The sequence below is a fragment of the Barbatula barbatula genome, assembly GCF_947034865.1.
Source record: "Barbatula barbatula genome assembly, chromosome: 21".
Classification (NCBI taxonomy): domain Eukaryota; kingdom Metazoa; phylum Chordata; class Actinopteri; order Cypriniformes; family Nemacheilidae; genus Barbatula; species Barbatula barbatula.
The window spans coordinates 2,073,352-2,099,711 of NC_136784.1; the positions used below are offsets into that span (position 1 = coordinate 2,073,352).

The 26,360-nt window shown below is 38.7% G+C and overlaps 3 protein-coding genes across 3 annotated transcripts in view; 1 reads left to right on the top strand and 2 right to left on the bottom strand.

Moving 5' to 3' along the window:
• Positions 1–26,360, top strand: part of col22a1 (collagen, type XXII, alpha 1) — a gene marked incomplete at both ends in the record, with an annotated part of 56,088 nt that overhangs the window by 5,285 nt on the left and 24,443 nt on the right. The window contains 9 exons of the mRNA XM_079484609.1: positions 3,957–4,037; positions 23,492–23,603; positions 23,798–23,921; positions 24,208–24,483; positions 24,672–24,752; positions 25,057–25,173; positions 25,617–25,661; positions 25,757–25,819; positions 26,070–26,108. Of these exons, the coding sequence (XP_079340735.1) occupies positions 3,957–4,037; positions 23,492–23,603; positions 23,798–23,921; positions 24,208–24,483; positions 24,672–24,752; positions 25,057–25,173; positions 25,617–25,661; positions 25,757–25,819; positions 26,070–26,108 (938 nt within the window). The remainder of the gene's footprint in view (positions 1–3,956; positions 4,038–23,491; positions 23,604–23,797; positions 23,922–24,207; positions 24,484–24,671; positions 24,753–25,056; positions 25,174–25,616; positions 25,662–25,756; positions 25,820–26,069; positions 26,109–26,360) is intronic.
• Positions 9,246–11,641, bottom strand: LOC306910222 (uncharacterized protein). The gene is made up of 3 exons (XM_079484610.1): positions 10,158–11,641; positions 9,921–10,052; positions 9,246–9,794 (listed from the first exon to the last, which is right to left on the bottom strand). The coding sequence occupies exons 1-3, from the start codon at positions 11,596–11,598 to the stop codon at positions 9,574–9,576; spliced, it is 1,794 nt and encodes a 597-aa protein (XP_079340736.1). The 5' UTR covers positions 11,599–11,641; the 3' UTR covers positions 9,246–9,573.
• Positions 12,053–17,251, bottom strand: LOC306909986 (uncharacterized protein; the record flags this gene model as incomplete). The annotated part of the gene is made up of 9 exons (XM_079484162.1): positions 17,142–17,251; positions 16,713–16,875; positions 14,870–15,062; positions 14,733–14,774; positions 13,451–13,570; positions 13,100–13,345; positions 12,554–12,557; positions 12,204–12,233; positions 12,053–12,075 (listed from the first exon to the last, which is right to left on the bottom strand). The coding sequence occupies exons 1-9, from the start codon at positions 17,227–17,229 to the stop codon at positions 12,053–12,055; spliced, it is 909 nt and encodes a 302-aa protein (XP_079340288.1). The 5' UTR covers positions 17,230–17,251.

A 26,360-nucleotide genomic window follows, 5' to 3' on the forward strand; every position in this document is an offset into this window, starting at 1 on the left:
TCATAAACCTTTGTAAATCACGGAATTGTTATTTTTTGCGTCTTTGAGGAAAATGCATAGGCTTTCGGTCGAGGGAAACAGTCCGGCTCTTACTTCCGGGTTAGCCTACAAAAATACGTCATCTCTGATCCTCTCCATTGCCACATTTACTGTCATTTTCGGGTGAACTTTAAATAAGAGTAAACTGGTTTTTATTATCATTTAATCTGTAACTTACTGTCTTCTGCAGAAAACAAAATAATATATTTTGAAGAATGTTGGTAACCAAACAGCGGCGCCGGTTAAAAGTATTTTTCAAAATATCTTCCTTTGTGTTCTGCGGAGTAAAGAAAGTAATTTGAAATGACATGAGGGTCAGTAAATGATGACAGAATTCAAATAAATACATTATCATTATTTGATGCGTTTAAATCTTTTTAAAAAGTGTGATATATGTTAAACTCTTCTTTTATAAATCGTTTAATGCAGCGTAATGTGCAGTTTGCCCAATGCATTTGACAATACAATTTATATTTAAAAAAATACATTCAGCAATTAATACACTTACTGTAGCTCAATACAGTTATTTAATTTCATTCAAGAAATAAGCAAGTGTCAAATGAGAAAGGTTTAAAAAATGTCTAAAGTAGCAAAATAAAAGTGGAAATGACGAATAAAAAAGCTCAGATCTGCTCAGTAGCAGCGTCATTTTAGTTTCATGGTCACGCGGTAAATTATACCCTTTATCCCACAGCTGAAGGTAGTTGCCCTCGGTAGAACGCAGTTAGAAAGCACTCATACATGCCACCGTTTCAACAATGACGCAGGACAGGCTTTTCATTACTTTGTCATTTAGCCAGTCAAAGGATACAATATAATGTCAAAAAACAGTCTTTATGAACTACCGCATTCAATTGCTTACTTTGTCCCTTACGTGTAAAGTTAATTATTGGGTCAGAAACCGTCAGGCTTAGTGCCAAGTGAAAGAGTACAATGAAGTGATATCATTCTTTAAATCACAGGTTGCTAGGATAAACTGGTGACTTTCATCACCAACTTAGATACTTGACAGCCAAGACACGTATTTAACAGCCTCACATTGTGTCTACACCGGACGTGACTGGCGCGACGTCACAACGGCATTAGAAACGCATTAGAGCCCATTGTCATTTGTAATATTGTCCACACCTGTCGCGTCCGGAGTAGACACGGTGTCAAGAAAAGAATGGCAATGTAAAAGGTCTTAGGTATTAGGCTCGGGTAAATCATGTCATGTTAATCAGATAATTTTCCAACCAATCCAAAGTTGTTTTAGCAATGCAAAGAACTGCCAAGTTTGGTTAGAGGTGAACTTTTAGTTTTGTCTTTATTAGGAAAGTTGAGGGTCAGTGGACATGCATCTTTTGTGCATTGAGACCGTAAATTAGCTGAACTGTGTCTCAACTGTACTTGGCACACGCAGTTATTCTTAAATATACATAAATAGTCAACCAGGTGCTTATTCCTCAAACTTCCTTTATCCCCGGGCGGGAGTGTTTTGTGGTCGGGAGGGCTGATGTTTAGAGCAGGGCAGGGACACGGCCGGGGTGTGGGGTTTGGGGAGAGTAATGCTGTATAAGGACTGTATCAAACAGAGATGTAATTGTGTCGAGTGACCCAGCCTCTGTAAAGTGGAACAGTAAGAGGCAGAGGCCACTTAAGCGCTACAAAGAGCTTTTTATAGGAGCGATTAAAGAAAATTACAGGGTCTGATCATACGTGATTGTCAGGGACGCGATCAGCCGCTGCGGTCTGGCCGTCTGCCTGCTTCATGCCAAGAGCGTGTGCATGTGTGGGAGAGATAAAGAGACACAAAAAATAGACATTAAAGCATGTAATCAATGGTATTGTGGCATCATTTTGTTTCATATTCTGTCATGGGAATGAAAGATATGGATTTGGTCTTATGATGAGGGACTTGAGCAAAACTCTTGAATGTTTCAATGTTTTTCTTAAACATCATATACACACCATTTACTTTCATTCCCAAAGGTCCACAATATTCCAAAATACACACAACAGTCAATCTTCATATACAGATGAAGTTGAGCTAATCAACGGTAAGTACAAGGTACAGTTTTTGTAACCTTGGCATCAAACTTCATTAACAACAAGCAATTTTCCAAACGAATATCGCCTTTATTTGCTCTTCATACATAAATATATTATTTTAGTAGAATATTTATGCACCACATATCATATCATGTCAATTAGAGATGCACCAATACAAAATTTCTCCACCGATACCCGAATGATATCTGCCGATAACGATTCTGAAGAATATTAATATATCCTCATTTTCTAAATGCTATTAATTCATATAATCATTCATATTGAATATACAGTATATAATGATGTTTCTTATCATATACCGAGCACAAATTCATTATTTATATCAGTCGAAGTTTAGTGGAAAAATTGCTTATATCGACCGATAACGATATATCGGTGCATCTCTACTGTAAATGTATCATAACATAAAAAAATGTAACACAAAATTTGTGGTTTTTAATTTTTATTTGGAATAATATTTGTACACAATTCAGACATTTTTCATTGTGTGAACTATTAATTTTGAAAGGGTTGCTGTACTGTACATTGTACTGTGAGGCTTGCGTGGTCTCCTCTACCTTCTCTCCCGAACGAAAGGCCAAAAACGAAACAGAACGATAACACCACATCCAGGAGGCTAATACTAACATTAATGCTTAGCACTAGCGCGATACACTCTACAAATAACTCATTCCCATCACAAATACCATAGTAAAGGAAGTCTGCCGGTGCCGGCTCTCCTCCTGTCACCACGTCTTTCATTAGCTATGCGTCGGCATTTGAAATCTGCCTGTTTGTACGTCCTAAATTATCAGCACCCCGGTATATTCAAGTAAAGCTCCATATCCATGTGCCAACGTCCTGGAGTCATAAGTTATGCCACCCTGTCGTCTCTGGTAGAGATGAAATAGATCCTCTAACAATCTGTCGTCACGTAGACGGAGGAAGATGGATTGTGTTACAGTAACTCACAACTGTTCATTTACTTCGAATGCCAGAATCTTCAAACAGAAACATTTTATTGCTTTTTCAGAAGTGTGTGTTTTAGTTACTGCATGTTTCATTGAAGTGTCAACTTAGTCTCAGACGTTTATCTCTCAAGAAAAAACATGAAAGACAAAGTTGATACTGTTAATGACATACAGTAAAAGTACAATGTTCTTGAAGTGATGGTTTCATTTAGACAATTGCATGGATTGGGGAAAGATTGGTGAGAATTGCGAGTTCATATCAAAATCTCAAACCTTTGCATCAACTTTTTAGAGTTGAGAAACTCTAACTGAGACATACAAGTGTGAAATGTCTGGCTCTCCCACGTGTGTTCCATTTTATCGTATTGCTGTCTAGAAAAAGCAATTAATATATTAAACACATCTCATCTGCGAACTATCTTTCGGCACAGCCCCGAGAAACACAAGAGAAACTGTCCATGTGAAAAGGTCACAGAACTTGTATCCCACTCAAAGATTTTTATACGGCACTAAATCTATTTACATAATTATGGCCGTGCTCATAATGTCACATTTGTAATAAAAATAATAGTTTGCTTCCGGCACAAGATTTCTTGTGCACCCAGAATGTGTACAATAGTATGTCAACCAGAATAAAAAAGAGTTTTTAACAATATGAATGAATGATGAAGCCTGCTTATATAAAGCAGATGTTTCCAAGCAGATGTGCATCCACTGTCAAGGAGCCTTGTTTAATAAAGCAGATATATAAAGTATTTCTAAATGTGAAAGAGTCACCTCTAAAAAGACTGAAAATATTCTCTAACCTTAGGAATAAATAACCTCATAAGCCAAACACTGTGCTGCGGGGTCATAAAAACCAAGGTTTGCAGTCCAAAAATATATTCACCTATTATGCTGTGTTTCTCTTTGCAGACGTCCTGTGTCCCAACATGAAGGTCCAGTCGGGACGATTCAGGCCGAACAGCACCAGTGCTGGACAGACGGAGGTCCCAGGTAACGTCACTTTTCTTCCGATCTTCTATCGCGAAAGGAAAAACATTCAGTTCACAGAAACGTCATTTTTATGTATTACACAGTACACAGATTTCATTTTGTGCCTTTGTTTTTCTCATTTCAAGTATTAATCTAAGTATTTTATTAATACCACAAACTACAAGTACTTTTGGACTTAGAATCAAGCCTTCTTTTCTCCAAGGATTTTCATGTTTTACAACATGAGAGAGATCTTTCACCCACTTCTATTCTAAGAAATGTGGAGTTGTTTAGCGGTTAAACAGATTTGGAGGATGTTGTGTTTGGGTCTTCAAGGGGTTCGGAGTTCCTCCGCCAGACTCCCACGCAAATTCATTTACCTAAAGTTAAAAAACAGACCAGAAGTGAGACAGACGAACTCAACTTACCTGTGCCAGAAAATGACTGTACAGTCTGGAGATTTTCTGGAAAAAAGGACAAAACTGTGATGCTCCGGGTTATAAACTCATGATGATCGAGACATTAATATGTTGAATTTTGATGGAGATGCTTTCCGAATTCATCCTGAAAATCAAAAGATTTAAAAACGGGCATTCTCAGAAGATCACAAAGTTTATTTTACATTAAAATAAAAAATGTGCAGGATGAGACATGACCCTAAAGTCATCCATATGATGCATACACGTAACAACAAACAATATGCTTCTTCGACTATCAGTATTCATGTCATACTTTGGGTTCCCTGCTAAACCATCAGACCAGGTGGGAAGACCAGCTTAAACCAACTAAGACTAGCAAACCACCCTTTGTCTTAACCGAAATGTTTGTCGCGTAGTATTTTCATGCAGTGCCATCGTTCCTCAAAGAGGGCTAGTAGCGCAAATGCGTCCCTGCGCCCGGATCAAAGATGCTCTCGTGTGCGCTGAGCCGCAGAACCGGCCCCGGCCTTCCCCTCTCTCTCTCTCCCTCGCTGTTTAAAATAAAACTCGGGCTTGATTATACGCTTTCACTTGCCATGCCCAAATTACAGATCCCTCTCTTCATGCGAGGTTCCTCCAGGCCTTAGAACGCTGCCAGGAGAAAGTTAAGCTTCACGCATGGAGACGCACAGACAAACAACATGATGAAAATGAGCTGATGAAACAACATAAACAGCTGAAATTAGAGTGAAACAAGGTGTGAAAGCAAGAGAACGAATGAATGTAAGATGGATGGAATCTACAAATCCAAGCAAAATACGAAAATACATCTTTCACAGAAGAAACATTGATGTGGTTCGAGAGACGGCAAGAGGAAAATGAAGTGCCTTTGGTCTGTTTGTATTCATATTTTTCACATTTCTTCGCTGTTAACACGATATCTGCTTTCTGTGATCTTAACCACCTGTCACTGTCCTATTTCTATACACACGCACGAGCGCCGCCTAGACAAGACGTCTCACACACAGATCTCACATTACCACCAAGTTAAATGACATCTTTCAGTTCAAATAAACGTTCTCTCCAGACTGTTTATAAGAACCTCTGTTGGGCGACATGAACACACCTGTCTGAGGTAAACAACACACTAGCAAGTGCTCATCAAGTGAAAGTGGTCTCTTTAAGTGACCCCTAGAGGACTTACAGTATATACACCCCAGAAAAAAATGTTTTCTTTTACCACATTAAACCGGTGCTTTACACGACACTGCTTTACTCCACCAGCATTAGTCTGTCGCAAGATCGACTCTTAAGTTCCCTCAACAGGCAACACCCAGGGTTTTGATGGCATTGCCATGGCAACAGACTATGTATTGGTTAAAGGAGTGCCCTGGTTTGGCCACTATAATTGGGTAGATAGCCAAGACTGCAAACCTCACCGCAGTGGACACACACACACACACACACACACACATACCTACTTAACCCCCCAACGAGGACGTATGACTGAACACCCTACCTTTGGGTACACCCCTTTCAGAAGGGTCTAGAGACAAAAGAAAGATATGACTACACTACTGGTGAAGCCCTCAGTACAAACATCACTTGATATTTAGGATTAAAGGCTTTTTTACAGACCTGACATTTTGCCTTCACTTTGGGGACAGTATTTTTTATGTCCATTTTGGGGACAAACACAAACTCGGATCAAGTGAAACTTTGAGGACTATGGTGATACACAAACTCTGGTTATGTTATACTGTTAGGACTTTGAGATGATACACACGATTCAACCCAATAAGAAACAGAAATACAATCCTGGGTTCAAATAGTGGTTAGACCAAGTGATAAAGGTGTGAAAGTAACTTTTGTGAATTTTGTTAGTGTTTTATTAGTTTACCTGGAACGGAAATGTTATAGATTAAGATTATAGGACTGAACTTGATTTCTATATTCAAAATCAAGCCTCTCTATACCAGAGGATCATGCCATAACCATTACCTGCATCTCTTTAGTTCATTTAGTATTTAAATGTAATTCTAAAGCTTTAACACCATCCCTGAAACATATTACCTATTTTTTCCTCACTAAATTGCATTTGCCTGCTCACAGGAGTCCTAAAACACGAAGACATTATTATCTGTAATGTGATGAATTGATAAAGCTGTACATAAATACAAATCTAAAACTTCTAGTCTCATGTTTGGATTTCTAAGATACTGGCTATATACACAACCTCCTATGAAGTGACACTTTGGGGACTCTGGCTATACACAACCTCCTATGAAATGACACTTTGGGGACTCTGGCTATACACAATCTCCAATGAAATGACACTTTGGGGACTCTGGCTATACACAATCTCCAATGAAATGACACTTTGGGGACTCTGGCTATACACAAACTCCAATGAAATGATACTTTGGGGACTCTGGCTATACACAATCTCCAATGAAATGACACTTTGGGGACTCTGGCTATACACAATATCCAATGAAATGACACTTTGGGGACTCTGGCTATACACAATCTCCTATGAAATGATACTTTGGGGACTCTGGCTATACACAATCTCCTATGAAATGATACTTTGGGGACTCTGGCTATACACAATCTCCAATGAAATGATACTTTGGGGACTCTGGCTATACACAATCTCCAATGAAATGATACTTTGGGGACTCTGGCTATACACAAACTCCAATGAAATGATACTTTGGGGACTCTGGCTATACACAATCTCCTATGAAATGATACTTTGGGGACTCTGGCTATACACAAACTCCAATGAAATGATACTTTGGGGACTCTGGCTATACACAACCTCCTATGAAATGATACTTTGGGGACTCTGGCTATACACAATCTCCAATGAAATGACACTTTGGGGACTCTGGCTATACACAATCTCCAATGAAATGATACTTTGGGGACTCTGGCTATACACAAACTCCAATGAAATGATACTTTGGGGACTCTGGCTATACACAATCTCCTATGAAATGATACTTTGGGGACTCTGGCTATACACAAACTCCAATGAAATGATACTTTGGGGACTCTGGCTATACACAACCTCCTATGAAATGATACTTTGGGGACTCTGGCTATACACAATCTCCAATGAAATGATACTTTGGGGACTCTGGCTATACACAATCTCCAATGAAATGATACTTTGGGGACTCTGGCTATACACAAACTCCAATGAAATGATACTTTGGGGACTCTGGCTATACACAAACTCCAATGAAATGACACTTTGGGGACTCTGGCTATACACAATCTCCTATGAAATAACACTTTGGGGCACTCTGGGGACACTTGGGTAAAAGCACCAACTCATCAATATTGTTTATACATTTAAAAAAAGGTATAAGCTGTTATGACATCCAGGCCATTTCTTCAACATTTCTTTAATACATGCTTTATATATCCTGTTGCTTGAACACAACAACCTTGTAGAAATAACACTTGCAGATGTATTAAACAGCGCTCATTATTAAGACAGTAGAACAGAGAGAAATATAAAATAATAAGATGACTAGAGTAATTTAAATAATCTAGACATTGAAAATCTTAACTTGGCAGCACTTCTCTTTTTAGTTTCACAACTCCCTTTTTTCCCTCTTAACTATCGTTCCTCCCTCTTCCTTCCTTTATAATTTTGCTCATCACTCACTCCATCTTTCTTCCTCTACTTTCGCTCTTCTATATTTCTTCCCCTTCTTTCGCTCCTTCATCTTTCTTCCCCTTCTTTCGCTCCTCCATCTTTCTTCCTCTACTTTCGCTCTTCTATCTTTCTTTCCCTACTTTCGCTCTTGCATCTATCTTCCACTACTTTCGCTCTTCCATCTTTCTTCCTCTACTTTCGCTCTTCTATATTTCTTCCCCTTCTTTCGCTCCTCCATCTTTCTTCCCCTTCTTTCGCTCCTCCATCTTTCTTCCTCTACTTTCGCTCTTCTATCTTTCTTTCCCTACTTTCGCTCTTGCATCTATCTTCCACTACTTTCGCTCTTCCATCTTTCTTCCTCTACTTTCGCTCTTCTATCTTTCTTCCACTACTTTCGCTCTTCCATCTTTCTTCCTCTACTTTTGTTTTTCCATCTTTCTTCCTTAACCATCATTCCTTCATCTTTCTTCCTCTACTTTCGCTCTTCCATCTTTCTTCCCCTACTTTCGCTCTTGCATCTTTCTTCCTCTACTTTCGCTCCTACATCTTGCTTCCCCTACTTTCGCTCCTCCATCTTGCTTCCCCTACTTTCGCTCCTCCATCTTTCTTCCCCTACTTTGGCTCCTCCTCCGTCTTTCTTTCTTTACTATCGTTCCTCCACCTTTCTTCCTTTACTATCGTTCCTCCATCTTTCATCCTTTACTATCATTCCTCCATCTTTCTTCCTCTACTTTCGCTCTTGCATCTTTATTCCTCTACTTTCGCTCCTACATCTTTCTTCCTCTACTTTCGCTCCTCCATCTTGCTTCCCCTACTTTCGCTCCTCCATCTTTCTTCCCCTACTTTGGCTCCTCCATCTTTCTTCCTTTACTATCGTTCCTCCATCTTTCATCCTTTACTATCATTCCTCCATCTTTCTTCCTCTACTTTCGCTCTTGCATCTTTTTTCCTCTACTTTCGCTCCTACATCTTTCTTCCTCTACTTTCGCACCTACATCTTTTTTCCTTTACTATCGTTCCTCCATCTCTCTTCCTCTACTTTCGGTCTACCATCTTTCTTCTCCTACTTTCGCTCCTCCATCTTTCTTCTCCATCTTTCTTCCCCTTCTTTCGCTCCTCCATCTTTCTTCCCCTACTTTCTTCCTCTACTTTCGATCCTCCATCTTTTTTCCTCTACTTCAATTCTCTTTAAGATATTCTTGTCTACTTAAAGAACTCCAATTAATAAAGAAATTAACTATATTGCACAAAAGTGCACATTAGGGTTACTCTTAAAGAAAACATGTAAACAGGAACACTATAATGAAAATAATGAAAATCAAAACCATGAAAAGATTATCAGTGCTTGTCTTCGATGCACTATATTCTCATAATTGACTATATTAATATTACCTTCAAAGGGATTGTGCTTTTAACTTTACCTCAACATTTTCTATTTTCTCTACAGTAAAACCAATGAAGTATTCTACATTCCACCCTTTCTTTTCAAAGTCGTGATCCTGTTTCGCACATAATTCTTCACTCCAGTCCATGTGCGTTCCTTTAAGGCTTCTGGCTCTGCCTGAATGCATCTCTCACAGTCTTGCTTACCAGGAACTCTGCATGTCTGTATGAAGTTCATCATGTGTTTTTCAACTGCTTTTACCTCAGCGTTCTCCCATTTTCTTTTTGGAAGGATTGATGATCCTAAAAAAATGAAAATCCTCATCACAACTAAAGTCAATGATTAATGAGTAATACCCAACACTTTCTTGTGTAGATATTTTTTAGTTACTCGATTAATGCTTTGCTGTGGTTCGCAGAATTTTGTACCTTCATCCTTTTGTGAGACACATGCTTGGTCAGTGTCTGCTGGTGCTGTTGTCTCAGGAATGTCACTGCATCTTGCTGCATCCACTTCCTCCTCATCACTTGATATGGAATCATCTGGTTCCTCAACTCGCTCTACAACAATAGGAAATGTATTAAGTGTATTTAATTTGTGAAATATGATGACAAACACTGTAAATATGGACTGACATTTTAGCCTTATTCCAATTATAACCATACCATTTGGGTCGATTTCAATATCATCAAGCCTCTTTCCTTTGAAGTTGGACAGTGTTCCTTTCTCCATTGCCATCAAGACTTTACTCATTTTTGCCAGCTGCAATGTCCCCTCCGGTAACCGGTAATACTGTCTGTGGACTCTGATATCGTGACCGAGGAAATCAGCCAGCTGGTCAGCTTCATTCTCATCAAGGTTAAGAACCTTTGACATGGTTGCTATATGCTTCCTGAGCTTGGTTGATGAGAGAGCTTCGGGATTCTTAATGCCACATTCATGAGCAGCTCTACGTATGCACTCTCCTCCTCTGTAAGCAGACATTGCTCCAGATCTAGCAAACATAAAGGGATTCTGAGCTGGAACACCACAAACCTCACGTGTTTCAACAAGTAGCTCCATGGCAGAAACCAATGAAGGCTTGAGGAGCACAGGAACCTTTCTCCCCCGTTTACCACGGATTTCTACTCTGGTGAAGTGGTTACACAGCTTCCTCTCAAACTCAGAAAGACAGATGGCTATGTCTTCATGTAACTCAGAAGAATCCCGGCTTTGAAAAGCGGACAAAAGCATCCGTGACACCTCACCTTCTCTTCGTCTGTTGAAAAGGATGACTTGGGACAGTGTGACTTTGGCAAGAGCAGCATAGTTTTCTGCAGACTTACTGTTTCTGAGTTTATTAAGGAACTCATCATGTTTTTTCTCTAGATGTGCATGCAGAACTTTGACATCCTGAGTGAAAGGAATGATCTGTGGTGCATTCCACTTTGCTTCTTTCAATGTAGTTATAGCACCAGCAGAAATGTATTCATTCCACCTTGCTTGGTGTACTTTTCTGAAGTCTCGAGCACAATCTGCACGCTCATGGTCTCCATTCATCATAGCATTGCTCTCAATAATGCTACAGATTTTGTTTAAGGAATGTCCGAGTTTGAGAGCTAAAGAGGGAATGCGGTAGGAGTTTGTCTCTTCGTCAAAGCCAGACACAACTTTCACAGCTAATATGACATGTTTGAAGTTTGCTGGTATGATAAAGTCCGCCATTGTTCGCAGTGGAGTAATCTTTCTTGCTTCAAGAAGAAGTCTGCCAACTTCTCTCATCTTTTGTCTGATGTAGTCATGTTTGGTCACATCAGATCCCATCCTGTTGAACATGTACTCTCCCAGTTGCAAGATGCACGTGTCGCTGTGAATTGTGCGTGAAACATCATCATAGTTCATGAAGGAAAGTATTTTCTTGAAGGCTTTGCTAACCTCTAAGCCTACTGGTGTTTTTAGAGCACAGAGAGATCGAACTCTTTTTCTGCCTTCATCATTTTTAGGTTTGAGTGGACAGTTTTTGATATGTTTCCAAAGGCTATGCTTGTTGTAAAGCCCTTGGCAATAAACACAGTGAATAAAATCTTTGGTGTTTTTGCTCTCTTTGGGGCGGTAACAAGCAATCATCTCACCATGTCCTTTTCTCACCACATCTGTGTTGTGGGCAAAGTTTCCCTTTTTTCTAAGAAGGTTTAACTGGACTCGCCTTTGTTTAGAATGTTTTGGAAATGCTACAGCCTTTGCGACCTCTACCTCATTTTGATGGACAAACTCGAGATGTCTTGCCAATTTTGAATAGGGCTTAGAACAATAGATGCAGTACTGTTTTTTGTTATATGATTTGCGGTCCTTCTTTGGTGATGGCATTGCCTGAACAAAAGTCCTTTTGTGAGGTGACGTGTCTGTCTCTTTAGTTTGGCATTTCATCCTTTTAGATGACACTTTTGTCATACGTCTCTCAGATGAACCCCCTGCCACTGAACAGCTTTCAGAGATGTCATGTTCAGAAGCACTACCATCTGATTCATCAGAGCTGATTTGGGGTACGTAATCCACATCACTGTAGTCCGAAAGGTCTGAATCATTTAAGGCACTTCCAGAATACTAAATGAGAGAATTTCACACTTAATCAAATCATACACAAAACTAATGTATTCTTTAATCAAATGTTTAAACGTGCATAATGGTATAGACGGCTACCAGTATTTAAATTATTTAGCATACAACAGTACCTGTCTTTTTCTTGATGGCCTTAAGTGCATCTGGAAGAGAAGAAAAACCAATAAACAAATAATACAGCATGTGCAATGATCATTCACCAACCAACAAAATGAACACTGCTTATTAAAAACTTGTTGTAGTACTTTAAATCTAAAACAATAGATATGTATGCCCTTAGCTTATATCAGAACCCACAACAAAAGCATACCTGGATGTTATTTAACACTACTGTGGTTTTAAGGTGTGCAAGTAAATTCATGCAGATGCAATTTTGTCCTGACAGTGCTAAACTGTTTAAAGTCACAATAATGCTGATGTTCATTTTACAGATACAGATCCTTCACTAATCTCCTTTACTCACCTCCCTAAGTGAGAGTGTCTTAGACACCTGTGATAACGACATCACAGATGTGGATGCATGACAGGGCAGACTGTCAGCTGATGAGGGCTGAACAGGAGAAGATGCTGTGGCCATTTTAAGGTCAGGTGATGAGGGCTGAACAGGAGAGGAAGATGCTGTGGCCATTTTAAGGTCAGGTGATGAGGGCTGAACAGGAGAGGAAGATGCTGTGGCCATTTTGAGGTCAGGTGATGAGGGCTGAACAGGAGAGGAAGATGCTGTGGCCATTTTAAGGTCTGGTGATGAGGGCTGAACAGGAGAGGAAGATGCTGTGGCCATTTTAAGGTCTGGTGATGAGGGCTGAACAGGAGAAGATGCTGTGGCCATTTTAAGGTCAGGTGATGAGGGCTGAACAGGAGAGGAAGATGCTGTGGCCATTTTAAGGTCTGGTGATGAGGGCTGAACAGGAGAGGAAGATGCTGTGGCCATTTTAAGGTCAGGTGATGAGGGCTGAACAGGAGAGGAAGATGCTGTGGCCATTTTAAGGTCAGGTGGTGAGGGCTGAACAGTAGAGGAAGATGCTGTGGCCATTTTAAGGTCAGGTGATGAGGGCTGAACAGTAGAGGAAGATGCTCTGGCCATTTTAAGGTCTGGTGATGAGGGCTGAACAGGAGAGGAAGATGCTGTGGCCATTTTAAGGTCAGGTGAGGGTAATGATGGCAGCAATAGGCCTGAGGGTGGTATGTCCTTTACAGATGTCACCGGACCACAGGATCCTAAAGAGGATCCAGGTGTGCATGCTACAGAGAATGCCTACAAATAAAATTTGAATAAAATTATAATCACAAAAGGATGAAGAAACATAAATAATCAATTCTGTATTAAGTAACACGATGATCATGTTCACATAATACCCACCATGCAATCTTCACGTATGGCAGTCTTTTTGTGTTTCTTTTCTAATTCTGCTCTACCAAAGCGCTTCAAGCTATTGTTGTGGTGTTCTCGTAGTTTGGCTAGTCTTGACTGAAACCGCTCCTGCGTATATATATATATATATATTTTTTTTTTATTGAAATGAGTAAAATGTACATGAACAATAATGAAAGCTGTGACACCCAAACACATTATACAAAACACCACAGAAGTAAACAAAAAGTAAATGTAATGGTTTGTTCACTTGGATATACAGTTGTGCTCAAAAGTTTACATACCCCTTTGCAGAATCTGGAAAAAGCTGAAGCTTTTGGAAAAATAAGAGGATTTTTGGAAATGAAGGTTTATTATTAAGTTTATTTTTGTGATGAGTCCTGCCCTGAGCAAGTTATTTCACTAAAGAAATATTAACATTAAGTTCACACTAAAGAATAATAACAGATTTTCTGTACCCTAGGGCAAAAGTTTACACGCCCCTGGTTCTTAATACTGTATGATGTTACCTAAACAATCAATGAGAGTTTTGATGTTTAGTCATAGTTGTTTAAGGGTTTCTTGTTTGTCATGAGTCATTAGACTGTCCACTGATCTTCAAAACAATCACCCAGGTCCTCCACAATCTGCTTTTTCAGCATTTCTGGATATTTGACACATGTCCAGCAGTAACTACTGTATGATGTTGAGATAACTCTTTCTACAATTTTTCCAAAAGCTTCAGCTTTTTCCAGATTCTGCAAAGGGGTATGTAAACTTTTGAGCACAACTGAACATCACGATATGGAAATAAAGACAATCGCTGCTTTTGTTTCATGTGTGCAAGTCTTTGGACATGTTATAGATACAGACACAGGAATCTTAGTCTTTTAGCTCATTTCCACTGAGCGGTACAGTACAGAATGGTGCAGAATCATTTCCCTTGCTACTGTCAGAATTTGTGAATCGTGCCAAAAAAGCGAACCATACCGTACCACTTTTTGGGACCCTTTCGTAAGGTTACCTAGCACAGTAGTACGGTACCTAATGGGTGGAGCTAGACTCACTGCAGAATGCTGATTGGTTTACAGAGAACCGTCACTTGCACATGCTACAAGGGGAACGAGAACACAGGAACCGCCATTTTCTTTCTGGCATACACCATGCCTACCAAGTAAGGGTACTGTTGGCAGTGAAAATGCAAGCCTGATTACCCGTGCTGAATTGTACTGAACTGTATCAAACCGTACCGCTCAGTGAAAACGAACCAGTTTGTTTTAAGTAAACTTACCGCTTTCTGTGAACCCAAACCACTGAGACTGGATTCTGTGGCCTGATCAAAGAAATATAAGAACACAATATAAATATATGATAAGAGAATAGCAAGGGATGAAAATGTTTTTTAAAAAAATCAACATTTAATTTAACCTTCTCTCGCCAAGGCCAATCTGAGTCTCCATAGCTGTAAGTAATTTCTTCTCCTGGTTTAATGTCTCGGACAGCAAAAAGACACAGATGAGGTTGCTGGTTCACTTCAACTGTTTTTATTTTACAAGTAGGATTTTTGTGCTCGTCATTGACCAGTCTTCCCAAAGATCCATCTTCCTCAGATGCATCCATGCTATAAATAAATCAAATCCCATTAAGAATAAGTGACTGACAACACTTGTTCAATACTTGTTTTTCTTTTCACATTTACACCTAAAGAGCGAGTAGCTAGTACAAGTCTATATAAACACAAATGGGTCTGGTGAAAAACAAACCAATACCGAATGCACGGTTGCCCTTAACCCTGTGCTCGAGCACAAATGTCTCCACTTGTCTTGTGGCTTGCATTCTCACTGTACTTTACAATCTTAACCCGAGACCCTTCTCAGATTATGATGCAACTATTTTGTAGTAAACAGAGAAAGCACTCTCGTTCACCACAATAGAGTTCATCATAATGCTAAGTTTGTAAGTTTGATAAGATCAGCATTTCATATTAAAGTAACTCCTGCGACAACATCATAAAGCCAATCATTTCGGCAGTGATGCATGATGTCTCAAAGGCTCATTTCAAACCAGTATAACTTTCTTCCACTAAACAAACAAGATTTTTTACAGAATGTGGTTAACTGGCACAGATGGACTTGTGACAATAAGTGAATGTTTCGGTTTTCAATATTCTTCTAAAATCTCTTCTTTTGGGTTCTGCAGAGGAAAGTCATACACGTTTGAAATGACAAGAGGGTGAGCAAATGATGACAGAATTTTTACTTTTGGGTGAACTGGCACTTTAACAGTGACAGTTGAAGCTAAAGGAAGAATTTAAACCGTTGCATAAATCAGACTACTCCATCCGTGCTCAAACCCAACTACACCGTGACCGAACCCACCTCTTCAACCAGGCCAATGCACAGTCGAGGCTCACACTATTCAAACGTACCAGACTTTGGGGGGGTCAAACATGCTCATTCAAGGTTCAATTAATTCCAAAATATTAAATCCATTATTTTTTGAAATCCTGGCTATTTTAAACTTGCTTGTGCTTCTTCTAAACCACACAGTTCAGGAAACTTGCCTACAAATTATATTTGTTAAGATCAATTGGTATAAGCACTAAAACATGATTACACAAAGCAGTCATTAAATAAAAGATAATATTTTAGACCATTTAAAATAAAAACCATTCATTTTGTGAACTACCCCTTTAAAGTATAGGGACCTACTCACATTGTCCCAATCGAACACCCTGAAGCATGTTTGACACCTTAAGCCTGGTTTGATTGACTAGTGGGAGTGCTTGCAACCGTGCCACTTGCCTGGTTGGAAGAGTTTGGCTGGAGCACAGTTTGGTTTGGAAAGGGGACAGTATGAACGCAAATCATGCCAGAGAACGCAACAGAAAGCATGTCACTGTAGCCAAAACTTTCCTTATATTTTACAGAATGCAGGACTTACGCGAGGAAAAGCCGTTTAGTTTTGGTTTTAAATAAGGTGGTTTGGTTGAACAACGTTCAAACGCATTAACAGGCAAATTGGTTTAATAATTCGTAAATATAACGTCATTGAAGTCATTAAAAGTAATATTATGTCATATTAATCTCTAGCTCTCAAAATGATTTGCAGCATCCGGGTCACATGGAGTTTTTAGTTTTGAAGCTGTTGTTATTGGAAAATAACAACACTTGGAATGTCGCAACTGGCCAATCAGAATCAAGTATCAATGAGACGTGTAATAAGATATTTTAGCATCCCTACTACATCAAGCCACCAATTCTATACTCACCACCAATGTTTGCCATGCCACTGAAAATCAAACAAGAATGTGCTCTCAACTTCACTGCAGTGTTCAGATCGAGCAAGACTCTCCTCCGAACTCAGAAGTTCACTTCTGTATTCAACAATAAAATCACCTCTAAAAAAGGCTTCAGTGGTGAAAACTCCACGTCCTAAAGAGAAAAATAGATTAAGTTCAGAGATTCTTTTAAAGTGAGCTATTATTGAAACTATCACAAAATATTGAATTAAAATATTTATTTAGTAGCCATGCTAAAATAAAAAATAGCTGTATTCATATCCAAACACCCACACAAACATTATTATCGCTATATTTTGTTAAATTTGACTGCATTAGACTATACTGGGCAACCTGTGGACCTCATATTAAATGTTTATTAAACTGAATGTGAATTATTCAATGTGAAATTTATCTTACCTTTATATTTATTGATAAATTTATTTTCCAGCCCAGGCTTGTCTGTTTTGCAGGCAATGTGATGCTTAGCATCCTGAAGTGGTGTCATGCGTCTTTTTTTTGATGTTGTCAGCATGGTGAGTGCTGGTGCCAATATTGATACAATGACTGAAATTAAATATTATTTATACATTAACAGTATAATCAAGCATATGTCCCACTAAAACAAGCAACACAGTTAAGTAGACAATGGAAGAGATTTTTAAAGCAGAATTGACTTCTAGCTCAAAATGTAGAGGATTTCTATCTTAAGTCTACATAATACCCTCCAAACACTATGCAAATTATTAAAATATTACAGAAATCTCTGCAATTTCCACCACTAACTGGATGATAATAATACTGATATCACTAAACATTAAACATTTATGCACAAGCATATTACAGCAATTTTACAACACTTAAGGTTTTTTTCATAACCTGTATTTAAAAATATGTATACGATTAATTAGCCTAAATGCAATTATAAAAAGCATATGCTTACAACACAGGTGGACCCGGGAATGATCATTAACTTACCAATTGTTTTATTCGTTTTAAGATTGTAAAGTATGGATAACTTAATCTTACGAATTATATTTACTTTAACAAAATGATATTAATGCTGACCATGATTATTCCTAAGCAATTAATATTGTTATTACACAAATAATCCAATGAGGTGAAAAGTGCCATACCATCGAAACATTTACAAAACCCTTAACATCTTATATATTTATTGACAAAACTCAAACACCACTCGATTTATTATTTTGCAATTTGGTCGTAAATCGTAGGTCAAAACTCACCTTGGTCCTTAAATCGCTGCGTAGGTCTCTCTCTCTTCGCGGGAAATAGTGGAAAATGAGGTGATATCACGTGTCTGCATTTCGCGCGAAACCTGTCCGTCGTTGCTTATTTGGGTACGCAAATGACGTTCTTACGTTTGTTACGATCGCGTGAGTCACGTGCTAAGAAATGCTCCAAAATACAGTGGGAAAAAAACAATCACTTCATAACCCATTTCATAATAATGAATTTATCGTCCTAATGCAGTTAAGCGATGTCATAAAAGAGCGAATATATCTCACGCTCTGAATTTGTCTTTCGCAGTTTTCATCTTCCTGCTCCGCTGCGCAGACGAACAACATATAACATGGAGTATCGCGAGTATTCTCATTCCCGAGTTTACGAAACTGTTTGATCTCGCGTTGTTCTGACGCCATTATATGTTCGATCTGAGCAGCGCCGATTGAAGTCGAACACTCCATGTGTTGTTGCGTCACAGCCAGTGGGTCAGAGAGATCTACCAGGCAGATGTTTTCATTTTAAATAAGTAGTTCTATATCGACTAACATATTATGCTGCATGTATATAAGTCCGTATGGAAAAATTTCCTGGAATCATAATTAACTTTCATGGTCAAACAAACCTCATTATATTAAAAAGTAGGTTATTCAAACTTTTAACCAATGTGGTTGGAACATTATTAATTCCCATCTTTTTAATAATACACTGGAAATAAACTGGCTTAATCAATTAAAACCGTTTTTATTAAGGGATTGAGAGATTGGTGGCAAATTATTTATTTTGATATCTAACCCTAACCTAACCCTAAATTAAAAAACTTACACTTTCACTTTTACTTAATGGACTGTCATATGCAAGCATAACATGACCATAGATTTTACATATAGAACAATAAGAATAGGAATGGGAAATTCATGATCTTTTTTACATGATATTTTATACTATTTAATAATGGATGTTTTCTCTTTAGGTATACATGTTTAATTTAAATAAATCAAAACAATTAAGAAAGAATCCTGACACAGAATGATATCTGTCTCTTATCCGACACTCTCAGTTTAGCTCATAGAGATCCCTCATAATGAACTGATGGATTCGATCAGGTGTGCTAGATAAGAGAAAACATACGAACTTGCAGAGCAGTGGGCACTAAAAAACACTGCACTATGTTTATCATGGACAATTATCACTATTATCACAATCCAGATAGCACAACTCTGATAGCACACGTACTTGCTGTTTGCTCATCTGCAAAATTTCTCGGAGATGTCTGCTGTCTGACGTCATATAGAATTCTATAAGACGTCTGTAAGATGTGTTTGATTTAGAATGGATGTATAACAGCACTTTCTAAGATGTTTAGCAAATGTTTTTACACAGCAGATGTTTTCCAGATCTTTACCAGACATCTTACAGATGTAACTGTGCTATCTGGGGAGGGCAGACAGTTAACCATCCCAAAAACATCTGTTGTGTAAAAACACTTGATAAATTTCTTTTAAAAAGCAGTTTTAGCAGCAGACGTCTCCGAAACGTATTGCAGACGAGCAAACTGCATATTGTAGATGTCTTAGAGATGAAAATGCTGATAGCGCGTATACATCTGTCATTAATCTATTTGACGTCTATTCGATTTTTTACATCTGCAATAGACAGTTTGCTCATCTGCAATACGTCTCGGAGACATCTGCTGTCAGATGTCACAGAGGAGACCTCTGTAACATGTTTATGATTTAGAATGGATGAAAAACTGCCCATTCTAGGATGTTTTAACACAGCGGATGTTTCCCAGATCTCCAGATCTTTAGCAGTCATCTTACAGATGTACCTGTGCTATCTGGGACAGTAAACCATCCCAAAAACATCTTTTGTGTAAAAACACTTGATAAATCTCTTTAAAAAAGTCTCGGAGACGTCTGCTGTCAGATGTCACAGAGGAGACCTCTGTAACATGTTTATGATTTAGAATGGATGAAAAACTGCCCATTCTAGGATGTTTTAACACAGCGGATGTTTCCCAGATCTCCAGATCTTTAGCAGTCATCTTACAGATGTACCTGTGCTATCTGGGACAGTAAACCATCCCAAAAACATCTGTGTAAAAACACTTGATAAATCTCTTTAAAAAAGTCTCGGAGACGTCTGCTGTCAGATGTCACAGAGGAGACCTCTGTAACATGTTTATGATTTAGAATGGATGAAAAACTGCCCATTCTAGGATGTTTTAACACAGCGGATGTTTCCCAGATCTCCAGATCTTTAGCAGTCATCTTACAGATGTACCTGTGCTATCTGGGACAGTAAACCATCCCAAAAACATCTTTTGTGTAAAAACACTTGATAAATCTCTTTAAAAAAGTCTCGGAGACGTCTGCTGTCAGATGTCACAGAGGAGACCTCTGTAACATGTTTATGATTTAGAATGGATGAAAAACTGCCCATTCTAGGATGTTTTAACACAGCGGATGTTTCCCAGATCTCCAGATCTTTAGCAGTCATCTTACAGATGTACCTGTGCTATCTGGGACAGTAAACCATCCCAAAAACATCTGTGTAAAAACACTTGATAAATCTCTTTAAAAAAGTCTCGGAGACGTCTGCTGTCAGATGTCACAGAGGAGACCTCTGTAACATGTTTATGATTTAGAATGGATGAAAAACTGCTCATTCTAGGATGTTTTAACACAGCAGATGTTTCCCAGATCTCCAGATCTTTAGCAGTCATCTTACAGATGTACCTGTGCTATCTGGGACAGTAAACCATCCCAAAAACATCTTTTGTGTAAAAACACTTGATAAATCTCTTTAAAAAAGTCTCGGAGACGTCTGCTGTCAGATGTCACAGAGGAGACCTCTGTAACATGTTTATGATTTAGAATGGATGTAAAACTGCTCATTCTAGGATGTTTTAACACAGCAGATGTTTCCCAGATCTCCAGATCTTTAGCAGTCATCTTACAGATGTACCTGTGCTATCTGGGACAGTAAACCATCCCAAAAACATCTTTTGTGTAAAAACACTTGATAAATCTCTTTAAAAAAGTCTCGGAGACGTCTGCTGTCAGATGTCACAGAGGAGACCTCTGTAACATGTTTATGATTTAGAGTGGATGTAAAACTGCTCATTCTAGGATGTTTTAACACAGCAGATGTTTCCCAGATCTCCAGATCTTTAGCAGTCATCTTACAGATGTACCTGTGCTATCTGGGATGTGTGCTATCGGGATGGCCCATAAAGCAAAATTCTAACCCCACCACCCTCCATTATAACGAAGTGTCAACCAGATTATGCAATATTATTTACAGTATGTGTAGTATTATAAAAATAATCATTAATCATGGATAATATTGCAACACCCCTAAATGACATTGAAACTGCTTTTCATTTAGTTTGGTTGTGCAGTTATACACAGCTTCAGGAAGATGTTATATAATTTATCTCACACATAATCTTGCATGTTTTTTAAATTTCATCATCTGTCAAGCAAAACGCACTTAAAACATTTACAATCTGCAACACCCATGATTTCATAAACTTAATTGATTTGTATATTTCTAACTGGAATAATTTCCTTTTCCATAATCCTTTATTAAATATACTCTTCAAAACATGAGAATAAGATCACAAACATATTGTTGATAAATTACTTGCATATCACATCCATTAAAAGGTGTTTTTGTGAATGTTGGTGATTTAGTGTTGTGAGGTCTGGTGCTTCTGTGGTGTGGGGGGAAGGGTAACCCTCCATCAGCTCACTCATGTGGGGGAAGGGAGGCACAAACTCTTCTAACTTCACTACAGCAGACTGACTGCTTTACAATAAACTCTTTTAAATCATCTCTAAAACTTCATGTGACAGCTTGATTTGTAATACTTTCAGACGTTTTTAGTTAATAAACTAAATATAAGTTCTTATATTGTAAAAAAATAAATAATAATAATGATAAAAGAAAAAACAAGACTTCAATATAAGATGATAATTTGATTATAATGAGTGGCCTTAAACTCGTCTGTCTCTGTGAGGTGGGGGAGGGGCGGCAGCGCGGGCTCACTGATGTACAGAGAGAACGGCCAGATCGATTTCACTTAAGCACAAACTACAACAACTATTTCAACAAATACAAAATACAAAGCCTTCCATTTGGGATCGTTTTGCACATTTCTGTTGTTTATGTATTTTATTAAACTTAAACACATTAAAATAGCATTCACTTCAACAAATGTAACCATGCAGCTCTCTTGTGAAGAAATACGTCTGCCCAGAATCGAACTGTAGACTATGAATAAACTACTGTATTCAACTTTATGCAGGAATGCGCAGACCGATCGCTTTATGACTTTAGAATCTCGCGTGAACAGGCAGCTCTGTATTCATTTAAACAATTCTCGCGGTACTGTGAAATCAACAGGTCTGCGCAGCGCGAACACGTGTATTGTTAACAAACACCAGAACTGCGCTATTCACGTAAGCTAGGGCAGGGAAGTGGGCTGCGCGCGCAACCTACACAGAGACTGAAGCGGGAGCAAAACTGCGCGTTTAAGATTCAAAGTTGGAAAACGCATCATGAGAGCTACTCAACAAAGGTTAGTCTGACTTAAACTAAATACCGAGAATTTGTTTCAAATAGCTAAATTATCTGTTAATTGTTTAATATGAAATCTTACGCAATTACTGATGACGCAGTTGGGCTCTGATAGGTCAAATGTTCAGGAGGTAAAGTTCCTATAATGGTCGTTGGGGGCGATATGGGGTTCATAATTTTCCTGGGCTCTGATTGGTCAGAATCCCCAAAGTGTGTATCTTTCCGGAAGTGCAGTTCCTCCTAGAGGGCGCTGCATTATACACAAATCAGCAGGGGGCCATACACACTTTGAGTACACAAATCACTAAAAAGTACATTTCAGGGACAAGTGAGATTTTAAGGCTGGACATCATTTTAGTGCATACTAAATGCCATTATATGGTCAAACAAATGAGGACATCAAAAAAGTCCTAAATTGTCAAGGTGGTCCTCAGTTTACTGGTGTGTACTCTGGTAAATGTCCCCAAAAGTGAGATAAGTAAACACACACACACACACACACACACACACACACACAGGTGACCAACTAGACCACATAACGCCTGTCCATCTTAATACCGGATCTTTAACTCACTGGGTCATTTTGGTGATATCGATTTTATATTTTTAAACCGAATGAGCTCCATTTGTGACATTGTTGCATTTGAAACACTGATGAAAACATTTTTATTTTTTTAGATTTTTCTGTTTGATCTATATGTACAGTATATTGAAAGAATAATTGAGAAAAATCTATTTATTTTATTTTCTTATGGATGCTAAAAGGACATTTTTCAAGTTTCTGTTCTGTTCCTTTGTCCATTAGAGGTCATCCAGTTAGCTGTTTTTCATCTCATTAGCTCCATCTAGCGGTCAAAGTTGAACATACACCAAGCATGTTGAGTAGTTTTCTTCATTCGCCTTAAATACTTTTATTGTAAATTTTTTGCCTCTCTTAGGTTTTGATTTGATGGAATACTTCAATGTGAGAGATTTTCTGGGGGAGAAGTTTGAGCCTGGTCAGACCCCCTACGTGAGGCTCGGGACCATGCCCATTGTCCAAAAAACTGAGTAGGTCATACTAAAGGAGTGAATCAACCCGCATGACATAAAGTTCATTACATAGTATGAGCGTAAATTATTTCTTGAAATTATTTTTACAAATTTAATCAAATGTACACTTTTATTACCAAACTAAGTCTGAATCTTTTATTTTATACTTTGAATTAAAATTTTCTTTCTTTCTTTCTCCTGCTGTGTTTCAGAGATGTGTTATCTCAAGGTCTACCTGATGAATACGCCTTCGTGACAACATTTAAGTTCAGGAAAGCGTCTCGTAAGGATAACTGGTACCTGTGGCAGGTCTATGACAAATACGGCATCCCGCAGGTGTGTGCTGCTCTGGGCTGGAAACAACAGCCACGGGTCAAATGAGAATCTGTTTCCTCTTCAGACTTTCACAGTTCTACTCTTTCCCTAATGGATATATCAGGCCATGTTATGGTTAAACATGAGGGGTTGTTTGGGCGCCGGTACTTCATAAAGAGTGGTCCCAGCCAGGTTGATCAATCCGGCAAAACCCACCTTGTTTGTTGAATAAAATAATAAAATGATAGTTTAAAAGTATCATTGTTTGTAATGAATTAGGTCCGGCTTTAATCACAGCATTCCTCAGGTTTCCATCCGTCTGGACGGCGAGAACAGAGCGGTGGAGTACAATGCAGTGGGTCTGACTAAGGATGCGGTCCGGGCCGTCTTTAAGAACCCAGAAGTGGAAGAGCTTTTTGACCGCAACTGGCACAAGATCGGAATGAGGGTGGACTCCAAGTCGGTGTCGCTCTTCTTGGACTGCAAACACATTGAGACAGTGGCCATCGAGGACAGAGAGGATATCGATATCCAGGGAAAGACCGTCATCGGAAAGAGAGTCTACGACAGCGTACCGATTGACGTAAGTGTTGTCAACAGAGATGCAATCTAAGCAATCTGTCTTGTCTGGGTATAACCACATTGGTCAATCGATGGTGTCAATTGGGTCATCTGACGTTTATGTTTAGCTTATAGCTCAAACTGACATTGTTATGCAGCATGTTTGTATGTTCATTAAGCTTAAATCGGTTTTCTTTCTGACGTCGGTAGTTTGACCTCCAAAGAATGGTGATCTACTGTGACGGTAAACAGGCCGAGCAGGAGACATGTTGCGATATTCCTGGTGCTCCTGTAAGTACCTTTGTCTAACACAAACACGGGCAACTATTCTTTCATTATTATGTCTAAAATATATTTGTATCTGGATTTTGTGGGAAGCTCCTCAAAGGTTTTTTGTCTTTTGAAAGTGATGAAAATCATTCCTGGATTCATTGGGGTTTCAGTCGTCAGCAAATGTTTGTGAATTCATGAGCTGTTTTGGAGTTCTGTGTTTCTGTGTCTGGAGTGGATCGTTATAATTCGTTTCTTCTTCCTCTCCTCTCTCTCGTAACACACTGCATTTCCTTTTCCTCCCCTCGTTCGGTGTTCCGCTTAGTGTGAACAAACTCTGGTGACCGAGGCCCCCCCTCTCCCATTGCCCACCCCAAAACCCACCAGTGCTGAACAGCAGAAACCAGCCACGCTCAACTGCTCCTGTCCCGCAGGGGAAAGGGTAAGACCTTCAGGTCAAAGGTCACTAGATCATGCAACACATGTCGGTGTAAAAGAGGACCGGACTGCCTTTGAAATATATTTAAAGTTCAATGTCAGTCACATTCAACTGTTCAGTCACCAACGTTATTTACAGTACATAAGATAGAGAAGTCCCAATAACTTTCTCGAAATATTTTGGCAGGATATATTGATACTGTATTGTTAAATAATAATTACCTTCACTTAGAAAATATATATAGATATTTGTCCGACAGATTAAAGCACATATGCAGCGTGCTATTTCCATTACATTTTTAAAGAATACTTGTCATTGAATCTGAATTCCTGTGCGCTAGAAATGCATTCATATTTTGCAAATGCATTTTCTGGATACTTTTTTCTAAACTCGTTCTCTCATGTCGACCTTTTTCTCCATCTCTCTCAATCTTTCCCTTTCTACAGGGTCAGACAGGGCCACAGGGTGTCATGGGCCCCAAGGGTGGAAAGGTTACAAGACATTAAATTCAATATGATATTCCTTGGAGCGTCATTCGCTTAGATGAATTTCCATAGTTTTTTATGGGTTAACTGTATATTTACAGGGTGATCCTGGTCCCAAAGGGCCCGAGGGACCACCAGGACTCAAAGGGGAGAAAGGAGAACGTGTACGCCATTTACATCTTCAATTATAATGCTTCCTAAAGATACACAAACGTTGTGTTGTATTTAGTATTAACAACCTAACTCAGGATTAGGATATGGACATTTTTTAAATGTAGTTTGCATATTAAAAAAGATTTACAGATACATTTCTAAAGGATATCTTTTTTAAAGTGTGATATTGATCTTCTTTAATCTCTTTGATTCTGTCTGATCCTGGACAATAATTGATCCATGTTGATTGATTATTTGCAGGGTGAGGCTGTCTCTATCAGAGGTGATAGAGGGGAAAAGGTAAGATCATGAATTTACCAGCCCAACTCCTCAAGCTAGACCAAACCTTACTGTCTGTGTGTGTGTGTGTGTTTGTTAGTTCAAGTGTGTGTTTTTGCGTCTCCTTTTTGCATGTCTCCAATTAAATGCTTCCAACAGCGAATATTTGAAAAGCACACCCCTATCATACAGTTCTAAGATTACAAAGGAAAGGAGAAATTGCAGAAATTACTACTCTTTTGAAGAGAAAACATAAAATTGCTATATTTTAAT

Excerpts from the sequence above, each read along its gene's own strand:
- LOC306910222 (XM_079484610.1), bottom strand. The coding sequence starts at position 11,598 with ATGATTGCTTGTTACCGCCCCAAAGAGAGCAAAAACACCAAAGATTTT. Across the intron at positions 10,053-10,157 it reads TATTGAAATCGACCCAAATG|AGCGAGTTGAGGAACCAGAT; the intron begins GTATGGTTATAA and ends CTATTGTTGTAG. Across the intron at positions 9,795-9,920 it reads TGTCTCACAAAAGGATGAAG|GATCATCAATCCTTCCAAAA; the intron begins GTACAAAATTCT and ends TCATTTTTTTAG.